Below are 11,062 nucleotides of genomic sequence, written 5' to 3' on the forward strand. Positions count from 1 at the left end.
GTTGTACAACACCATTTTTTTCTCGTGAACCTCATCAAGATCATTTTGGAAGGAGATTATCATGATTGGAGTTTGCAGGAAAGAGAGAAAAAACTTACCTCCTTCCGAAGACGTTATTATCCCTGTTAGAAACAAAAAAATACAAACAAATAACTCTTTGAGTAATTACATCAAACACCTTATGTGCGAATGTTAAATAAGTTTCTTCCTCTTTTCTTTGGACCTTACCTACAAACTAAAAAAATTTGAAAGAAAATAAATCACAAAATCAAAAGTCAAAGTAAGAACATAGAAGGAACACCAAACTGAAAATTTTGCATTTTTTTCACAGCTCTCTGTTAGGACTTGGCCAATAAGTTGACGGTGGTTGTTTTTTGCAAAGAAATAGAGGGAAATAGAGAGGAATGATGTAACAACACCAATAATCATGGGTTTCATAGATAGACAGAGAAATAAAATAAAAAGCAGCAGGGTAGCAGCTCTAACCTATACCGAATTCGGAGGAAGAGACTGTGGGGGTAATACCATTTTTGAAGTCCATAGTGATTAAGCGTATGAAGTAAGCGAAGGAGAAAGCGTAGTTGGAATATTCGACAAAAAGTTGACTCGTTGAACACATAGATTTCAGAAATCAGAACAAATTACACTAATATAAGTAATGAATTCAACAAAATCGATCAAAATAAATCAATACTTACTAAGGATTCGACATCAAGCATCTCGATGGAGGATCAAATCAAGGGTATTAGACTTATTCCTTGCCCATATATTTCTATTCTATGAATTTCATCGGATGAGAGAGAGAGAGAGAGAGAGAGAGAGAGTGGCTAAATTAGAGGGTTTGTTCAAGGTTTTTTTTCAATCGATAACCTTTTACCCTAAATCACCATGAATCAACGGCCCTGCCCCCGCCCATTTTTTCTCTCCAATCGATACCCTTTTCCAAATCCAAACATAAATTTGATCTTCAAACCAAAATGGATTAAAAATCCCAAAATGGTGACCGTAACAAATGTAAAAAGAGAAATAAAGAAGGTGATTGAAAGCTTATGTGAAATCGTACATGGAGGGTCGCGACTGGAAGAAGGGTAGTGATGGTGGTGCAGACTGCGTTGAGTCCTGAAAATCCAAATAATTCATAAATTAGAAAAAAAAAACAAATGTAATCGATAAAATAGATGATGTTTGTGTGTGGTGTGAAGGTCGCAGTTAGGGAAGAGAGGAGGAGGAGAGTAGTGGTGGTGGTGATTGCGTTAACTGCTAACGGAGGTCGTAGTTATGTGGTGAAGGGTATTGATTTTTGAGTGATGGTGGTTCTGTGGTGGTTTGGAGAGAGAGAGAGAGAGAGAGAGAGAGAGAGAGAGAGAGAGAGAGAGAGAGAGACGGTTATATAAGAGTGCAAGGATGGTGCAAGTTGTTGATTTGGTGGTGGTGCACTGGTGGTTCGGTGATGGAGACATATGCGGCGGAGGCAAGAGGATGGTGGTGGCCATGGTGCTAGAATTGGCTGGATGTGGTAATCGATTAAATTTGGTAAAGTCGTAAAGATGCCATATAAATGGTATCAGTGTTTGACCAATTCTATTAGGCATGAGGAAGACTCGTTCAATTTGTTTGAGAGTGCAAAAAAGTTGGCAATCGATTAGAATAAGTCTTTCGATTTTAATGATCGTTTGACTTTTTCATATATTGACCGGATAAGATTCATGGTTTTTTCAATGCATAAATTCATTATACATATTGCATAAAAGCTTGTATCTCTTCAAATTCAGCATTTGAGGCTATATATATATATATATATATATATATATATATATATATATATATATATATATATTCTAATGCGAAAATGCAAAAAGTATGCGAAAACGCGAGAACCAATCAGAATAATACACATCATTACTTTTGATTAGTTTTAATAAATCATTTAATTTATTTAAAAAGGGTATGCATGTCAAGTACATAATTGGAATATATCCATGATTTCACAACTGTATGTTGGATAACTTCTTTTAAATTTAAATCGTAGGCATATTGATAATAACTGCATGTTGGACTTCTTTCAAATTTACAGTTACGATAACTTATATCCTAAATCTTCTTGAATCCAAAATTCAATTAATCAATTGTTCAAATTAAAACAGATGAGTACGCAAGAACATAGGATGACATCGATAGGTTCAGGTATTCTAACTAATTATTGTGTGATTGTATGCATAAATGTGGGCCAATCAAAATTAAATAAAAATTTAAATAATTAAATAAATAAATAAGGTTAATTTAGTAATTTGATTAATAACTTCCACAAATACTTCTTATAATCATGGTATGATAGATTGACTTTTAACCTAATTTCTCCGCTGTTCCCCACTTATATCTACAACCGTTCTTGTGGTGCTTAGAAGATATTCGATGCCGATTGCCTCACGATGATATCGATCACCCTCCACCGGCCGTCGGCCGAGCATCACCTTGTTTCTTTCTCGTTGTCCCTGTTTTTTTCATCATTTTTATGGCCAGTCTTTTCTTCGATGGTTTCCTGGCCTCCGCCTAGTTGCTTATTGTTTGCCTCAATGTGCGATGAATGATGGGGGGTTAGGTATGCGATGCATTACATTCTTGTTAATATGCTTATTCACATGATTTTTTTTGACAATTTCAATTTTTGTTTAATTTTCTATGCAATCTAATTGGTTTGGGTATTAGGTTTTTAATATGAATTCGACTAAATAAATTGAAACACAACTCAACCTTATAGACAAAAGTGTATACAATTAATGTCTCTTTTTTTAGCTATCGTTTCATTCAAATTACGTTTAATTATTAATTGTTTTGTTTTAGATTCTAAAATGTTCATATATGATTTACACTTCTCATATCATATTTACTCCAGGAATTTAATAATTATGATAGATAATCAACTAAAAGGCTCTATATATTATGCATGATCTATGTTTAATCCATAAAAAAATAGGAATGGTTTTGTACTATAATGATTTTCTGTTTGAAATGGAAAGGTTTTATCACCTGCTACTTTTTGTAACATTTTTTGTACAAGAATCCTATCATGATGGTTCATACAAATATTTTCAGAATGAGACAAGAAGCTTACCCACAACCAAGTGTGGTTGTAGTAATTCCATCTGCAGCCCCATGCACAACCTCTCCTGCCGCATAGTACGGGACCTACGACCATATTCTATCGAATTTACTATATTCTATTAGAATTTTTAATTTTATTCTTTTAGAATGCACTGAATTCACATGGAGAATGTATAGTTCGATTCGTTTACTAACTTTATTTTAATCTTCTTTTTTATAATTACAGCTTAAAAGAATTCTACATCATTCTTAAAGAATGACATCCAAGCTCCCTCATCTACACAATATGTAAGTTTAAAGTTTAAATTAATGGCTAAAAAATTTGTTACTTTTACGTTTTTAACAAATATGTTAGTTGCACGTTCTATTAGAATATACATAATATCAATCTTTAAATGTATGTTGATCTTGGAACAATGCTTATTAAAATTGAACATTACATTGTTTTATTTTGGTTTGCATATTAAATGTCTCAACAAAATTCTTATGCTTCCGGCTATGCTTAAGCAAATTGTAATGTTTTTTTGTGTACATCAATGAAGCAAGGTTTAAGAAGGATATAAATTCTCATGAAGCTATAAATTCTGAAAGAAATAACATCAACCAAGGAAAAAGAAGTTTCGTGAAGAATGGAAAGTATGACAACAATATTTGTTCAAAATGGATTAACATTTATTTCTGTCAAAATGATTAGCAACAATATTCTATCAGAATGTATTAGTGTTTTACTTAGATTTCAATGTTTTTACTTGATTTTTAACCATCCTCAGTTTTATTTTGAAAGAATAAATGTAATTGTTAATCATTATTACTTGTATTACTTCAGAATGAATGTCATTTATATATGTTCATAGTTGTATTTGTTAAGAATGAATGTAATTACTGATTTTAAGATATTAAAATTCTTTTTATATAAAATTTGTATTCATTAAAAATTATTAATCTTGATAATATATGTGTAAAGTATTCTCTCAGAATTTAATGTTTTTTTTCAAGATAATCATAAACACATTCTTTTAGAATGTCCGAATTAATATATTTATTATCTAAAAATCAAAATTTTAAAGTTTAGAGAATTAATTATTCCTTAAAATCTGAAATTTTCCTTTTTTAAATTTATGTTAGTTGACTAAAATACCCTTAGAATGAAATTAGATGGTATTTTTTAATTATCTTTAATTTAATAATATTTTTTAATCACTTTCTTAAAGTAAGTAAAATGAATCACCCACAATCATTCATACATTCACACAATAATTAGTTTGAATAGAATAACCTAAGCCTATATATATATATATATATATATATATATATATATATATATATATATATATATATATATATATATATATATATATATATATATATATAGAAGGCTAATGCGAAAATGTAAAAAATATGCGAAAACGCGAGAACCAATCAGAATAATACACATCATTACTTTTGATTAGTTTTAATAAATCCTTTAATTTATTTAAAAAGGGTATACATGTCAATTACATATAATTGGAATATATCCATGATTTCACAACTGTATGTTGGATAACTTCTTTTAAATTTAAATCGTCGGCATATTGATAATAACTGCATGTTGGACTTCTTTCAAATTTACAATTACGATAACTTATATCCTAAATCTTCTTGAATCCAAAATTCAATTAATCAATTGTTCAAATTAAAATAGATGAGTACGCAAGAACATAGGATGACATCGACAACTAGTTTCAGTAATTCTGCAACTGGAAAATTACTACCAACACTAACCGATAATTCAGGCAAGTATTTAACCATTTTATTGTATTATTAAATACTTATTATAATAACCACATAATTAATTTATTTAAAGAAAAATTTTATCTAGATGGAGACAACTTGAATCATCCAACTTTTGCAAAATATTTGACATCTTCAAGTGATTTCACCATTGATCCAACGAAAATTTTCAATCATTCAACTGATAAAGCACAAACAACATTAAACACAAATGATTCAGGCAAGTATTCAACCATTATATTAAATGATTAAATATTTGTTTTAATAACTACAAATTTCACATATTCACAGAAAGATCTTATCCTGATGGAGACGATTTATATCATCCAACTGTTGCAAAAGATTTGATTCCTAAGGAACAAGATAATTTTCCATCTTTAAATGAAGCAATTGAAATGTACCGGAAGTACGGGAGAGATGCAGGCTTTGGAATCAGATTAGGATCTTCAAGTTATTATGGTGATTATACTCTGCGAAAAAACATGTACGGTGCAACAAGTATGGTCAACCAAGGAAAAAATCTATTGATACACTTCCATCAAAAGGTCTGAAAAAGAAAGAAAGAAAATCTTATCATAAGGTAACAGGATGCATGGCAATGATAGGTTTTCACAGAGATCATAAAAGTGATACTTTTACAGTATACACATTTCAAGCTGTACATAATCATCTACTTAATGATTTTGATCAAGAAAGCAATTGTAATAAAAGCCATAACCTTACAATTTTTTATCAAGAACTTATTGTGAAAGCTTCTACTCTAAGCATTGGAGCTACAAAAGCCCACAGGTTACAAGCAACTCTTAAAGGAGGCTATGATAACGTGACTGCATCCAAGATTGATTACAAAAATTTTTGGAGAGACTATATAAATATAGTTGGACCCAATGATGCTCAATGTGTTGTTGACCAGTTGCAAATTCGCAGAGATAATTATCCAAATTTTCACATTGAATATAAACTAAACGATAAAGTTCTTAATGCTATGTTTTGGGCAGATGAAATAGCCAAAGAAAACCACTCTAAGTTTTCAGATGTAATTTCAATGGATGCCACATATAGAACCAACATATACATTTCAATATAATATATATTTCAGGTACAATATGATTTTTGTTCCTTTCACTGCTATTAACAACCATGATAAGATAATTAATGTTGGGCCTGGACTCTTATCGGATGAAACATTAGAGTCATATACATGGTTATTAAGAGCTTTTATTAAAGCACATGGAAAAATTCCTACCATGATTTTATCAGATATGGATCCTGTTGGGATTAAAACCCTATTTGTGATTTGATGAACAACATGCGGAAAATAAGAACAAACACAAATATGAAGATATGTCGAATGATCACTCGATTTATTCAATTATGAGGAACAGATTACACTTTAAGAATAAGAATCTAACTCTACAAGAAACCTCATAACGTGGCAGCTACATTTTGTCTCACTCTTTACCCTAATTATGAATAATACATGACTATTTATAGGGAAAAGACAAGTCTTGGGCTTTTAACCTACACTTCATCAATGGGGCCCATTGCCATCATCCATGGAGTACTTTGAAACTCTACAATCTCCCCCCTCAAAGTATGGAATGGATGACAATGCTTCAACTTCCAAAACAAGCATCTAGCAAATAAGAAAAGATCTCGCAACGAGGAATATTTTAAGCAATCCACAAATATTGATTCTTCAATAGTCTTCAAAAACGGGCTCTAGGATATATAAACCAAGCACTGAAGTAATGTCTTTAAACTTCATTTTCGAATGTAATCTGAAAGATCTTCAATAAAGCTAAACCCGCCATAAAAACCCATTTCAGAACAAAGAAACCAAATCAGCTCTTGTCTTTGAAGAGCTCCCCCTCCAAGTCACAATGATCTTCAAATAAGCTAATGATATAGGCCACCAAAAACTATCATGTAACACCCCAAATTTTAAGATTCGTAACGCTACTTGATCGAGAAAACACTAGAAGTCGGAGATATAACAAGCCCTTAGAAGAGCTCGATGAAGAACTGCTACTGTAAAGGATACTTCTCTGCAAAAGCTTTAGAAGAGCTCGATGAAGAACTGCTGCTGTAAAAGCTACATTCATAATTCTACCACAAGCTTTATCAAAAATCTTCAAATTTGAAAAGTCACAAATCCAATTTCGAATGTCCATACCAAATTCTCCCTGATTTATAATAAAAAATGTGATTATAAAGCCTTCAAATGGTCATGAGAATGATCTTGAATGGATAAAAAAATTACTATGCTCCCCCGCGAAAAAATGATATAAACGATGAAGTATAAAATCCGAAAAAGTCGTGAAAATTTGACGTGATCACGAAAAAACGACTTTCCGAACCGCCAAGACTTGATGAAATCTTTAATTTTCTGTTCACGAAAAAATATGTGCGTTTAAAAAAATTCAAAACTGTTCACCAACCCTTAAATTTGCAAACTTTTCGTAAGATGGGCTGAAACTGTCACACTGCTGAAAGATAGGGATTAAAATAATAAATTTGCATCACATTCCCTTTCATTTGTAACAATTTCTGGAAATGGTCCAAAACTGCCAAGTTGTGAAAACAATAGGGACCAAAAGTGTCAATTCGCTGAAGTTACAGGGACCATCAATGTAACATTGTGTCTTCATCCCCAATATATGCGACTGAATTAAAGAACACGACTGGAACGGTACCACCACGATTTGTACTTTCGTTCCGAGCCCAAATGTGAATTCGATCCTTTCGCACTCACAATTGCAAGTCAGTTCACCATCACGAACAATTTCAGTCTCGCTGCGAAACTTGGTTCAAAGGTTCGCTGCGAATCAACGACATCTACGAGTCCAAGACATGGGTTCGCTTTCTGTTCTCCCCTCTTTCGTTCCAAGTGCTTTCGTTCCAAGTGCTAACAAACGAACCCAGGTTCGTTCCATGTTCGTTTTGAGCACAAGCCTTCATACCGAGCCCTGAGTTCTGAACGCCAAGTATCACACCCAAAGCGAACCAATTTCAAACACGAACCCAATCACAGGTTCGCTTTCCCTTCTTTCGTTCCAACCACTAACATACGAAACCAAGATCGTTCCAGGTCCGTTCCGATTCGATCGAATACACCCCAAAGCGAATCCATGTCAATGAATGTTAGTGCGAGCCCAGAAATCAATTCCACATCTGAACGTTCGCAGGTTTGATGTTCGTCTTATCACAACTTTGGCATTTCAGTTTGACCATTGTTCATACCAATTGATTTCCGATTTCATTCACAGGTGACGACTTTTCTGACCAATTTTGACTTGGCAATTGCGAACATAACACATCCCAGTTTAGTTCAATCTCCTTCATTTCAATCATCATTCTACTGACGTGAATCCAATTACATTTGTTTGATATGATCCAATTTTGCTCCAATTTTGACTTTTCTGCTTTGACTATTCATAACAATCTCATTCGATTAACGATTGAGAACAAAGACTTACACACAATCCGATTGTGTGACCATCTAATCCGATTACAAGATCAAATACTACATCATCTATAAAACTTTATTGCGTTTATCAACGTTCTTCAATAAAAATTCAAGCATAACACCGATTTTCAACCAAAAACATCATCCTCATTCGTCAATCCAGTAACAATAGCTAAATAATCATCAATTTCTAACCATTATTGAATTAATCATGAAATCAATTAAATGAAGAATGAATCTAGGGGATCGAAGAAAAAAAATGTTGTGATAAGGATTTCGAATAAGTCAAATTCGGTCATCATACATGAATCAATTCAGAAGTTGAAGGAAACAAATGAATCTCATCAAGAAATCGATTATGAGATAATCGAGATTCTACAAGAACGATCGAATAGATAGATGTAAGGAAAAAATGATGTAGAAAAGCAAATGACGCAAACGGAAACTCTTTGATATAATATTAGGGCTCACAAGAGTGGATCATGAACAGTAATGAACAAAAAGTTGGCCCAAATGAAAAGAAATTGATTTATGAGGCAATTGACAGATTTAGCAAAAAAAAAATGATCAAATCCAACAGAAAATATGAACAAAATACGATTTTGATTGAAATAATACCCTGATGAACAGTATATGAACAACATAAATTTCCATGAACAGTAACTTGAACAGAATTTTGATTTCAAGACGCCAAAACACCAATAATCTTCAAAATCTTGTGCAGAAAATCATCAAACCAAGAACCGATACTTCAAAAATCAATAGATCTTCAAAGACCCGCTCTGATACCACTTGTTGGGATTAAAACCCTAATTTTGATTTGATGAACAATATGTGGAAAATAAGAACAAACACAAATATGAAGATATGTCGAATGATCACTCGATTTATTCAATTATGAGGAACAGATTACACTTTAAGAATAAGAATCTAACTCTAAAAGAAACCTCACAACGTGGCGGCTACATTTTGTCTCACTCTTTACCCTAATTATGAATAATACATGACTATTTATAGGAAAAAGACAAGTCTTGGGCTTTTAACCTACACTTCATCAAGGGGCCCATTATCATCATCCATGGAGTACTTTGAAACCTTAGAGATCCTGCTTTATGTAATTCCATTTCAAAAGAGTTTCAAGGATGTACGCACAGATTATGTATGTGGCACATCATGACCAAAGTGCCTGCAAAAGTAATTTATTGACATACTCATTATGTAAAATTATTCTTAAAATAAAAAGGTTATACTAACAGCTTCATACTTGGAATGATAGATTTCTACAGATGTAGTTGCAAATTCAGATTTCAAGAAACGCTTACATAAAATTGTTTGGGATATACATCTTGAACCTGCAGAATTTGAGAGTAAGTGGGATTTAATGTTGGACGAATTCAAATTGAGAGAAAATAAATGGTTGGATGACATGTACCATAAGAGAGACAAATGGATTCCTTCTTACTTTAGAGATATTCTTATCTGTGGTCTTATGAAGACTACATCACGATCTAAAAGTTCGAATTCCTTCTTCAATGTCTTCTCTAGCCCATCCAATTTACTAGTGAATTTTATGTTCAACTTTGACATTGCTATTGGAAAGAAACGTCATGAACGAAAAAGACTGGATATAGCCTCGCAAGATAGTACTTCTCATATGATTTTTGCCAATGATCCATTTAAGATTAAAAAGCATGCATCCACAATTTATACTCAAAAAGCATTAGTTAAAGTACAGAAGGAGATCAAAAAAGCATTCACTTTGTGTTTCCAAAAGACATCCTTAAGTGTTAATGACACTCAAGAATGCACAATAGTTTTCAAAAACTACAAAACTGGAAAAAGACCACAATTCAAGGTTTATAATTACCTACCATTATACTTATTTTTCAATTTCCATTTTTTCTGTAACTTTATTATAATTGTAAAATGATAATTTTTTTTTATTGTAGGTTGTTTTAAATGAAGGAAATATGACCATAGACTGTTCTTGTAAGCATTTCCAATATTATGGAATTCTTTGTTGTCATTGTTTTAGGGTTCTCTTAGACAATGATATTTTCAAAATACCGGACATATACATTCTTGATCGATGGAGAAAAAACATTGTGGATGTTTCTTATCAAAATATATTGCATAGGTGGGGAGTTGGTAACACTAAAACTTCAAATCTTTTACATGAGGCATCATTATATTATGAGAAATGTATCGATTCGGTCGCTCATGATAATGGAAAATTACAAGAACTGGTACAAACTTTGGAGACATTAAGCCTTGAGTGTGGAAAGGATATTGCACCTAAACCCAATTCAAATCCAATCAAAGATATTGTTGAAAATGTTGTTGGTCTCCACATTCCAAATGAAATTGACAGAGGTACCTAGCAGGATAAGAACTAAAGGTTCAGGTAAGAAAAATAGAATCTGAAGCTCTGCAGAAAAAGCAATTGCAAAATCTCTTAAAGTAAAGCGTAAATGCACTGGGTGTAATCAATTTGTCAATCATGATATAAGAAACCGCCCAATCAACCCATCCAAGTTGCTTATCCCTTTGAAAAAACACCAGTAGAGAACTTTATATTATGTTTTTTAATGTAGACTTATGCTAAATGATAATCTTTGAAGATATTTTTTGGAAACGCCAAATGATTAAACGGAAGCCTACTCGCATATTTCAACGAGTACCCCGGGTTCGAGCTCCTTTATAGGGCAAACCTAGCCC

General features: G+C 32.4%; 1 protein-coding gene across 1 annotated transcript; it reads left to right on the plus strand.

Moving 5' to 3' along the window:
* The first annotated feature begins 1,404 nt into the window (after positions 1 to 1,404).
* Positions 1,405 to 10,725, plus strand: LOC145158337 (uncharacterized). The gene is made up of 7 exons (XM_079077250.1): positions 1,405 to 1,533; positions 4,787 to 4,877; positions 4,964 to 5,095; positions 5,167 to 5,373; positions 5,481 to 5,911; positions 9,621 to 10,199; positions 10,294 to 10,725. Exons 1-7 carry the CDS (start codon positions 1,405 to 1,407, stop codon positions 10,723 to 10,725), a joined length of 2,001 nt encoding a protein of 666 aa, XP_078933376.1.
* The last annotated feature ends 337 nt before the right edge of the window (positions 10,726 to 11,062 follow it).

This window comes from Lactuca virosa, chromosome 2 (genome assembly GCF_052849685.1).
Source record: "Lactuca virosa cultivar CGN04683 chromosome 2, Lactuca_virosa_CGN04683_v6, whole genome shotgun sequence".
Classification (NCBI taxonomy): Eukaryota; Viridiplantae; Streptophyta; class Magnoliopsida; order Asterales; family Asteraceae; genus Lactuca; species Lactuca virosa.

Bases quoted from the DNA above. Each gene is read 5' to 3' on its own strand.
- LOC145158337 (XM_079077250.1), top strand. From the start codon at position 1,405: ATGGTGCAAGTTGTTGATTTGGTGGTGGTGCACTGGTGGTTCGGTGAT. The intron at 5,374-5,480 runs GTATGGTCAACC...TGGCAATGATAG, and splicing joins AAACATGTACGGTGCAACAA to GTTTTCACAGAGATCATAAA. The intron at 10,200-10,293 runs GTTTATAATTAC...TTTTTATTGTAG, and splicing joins GAAAAAGACCACAATTCAAG to GTTGTTTTAAATGAAGGAAA.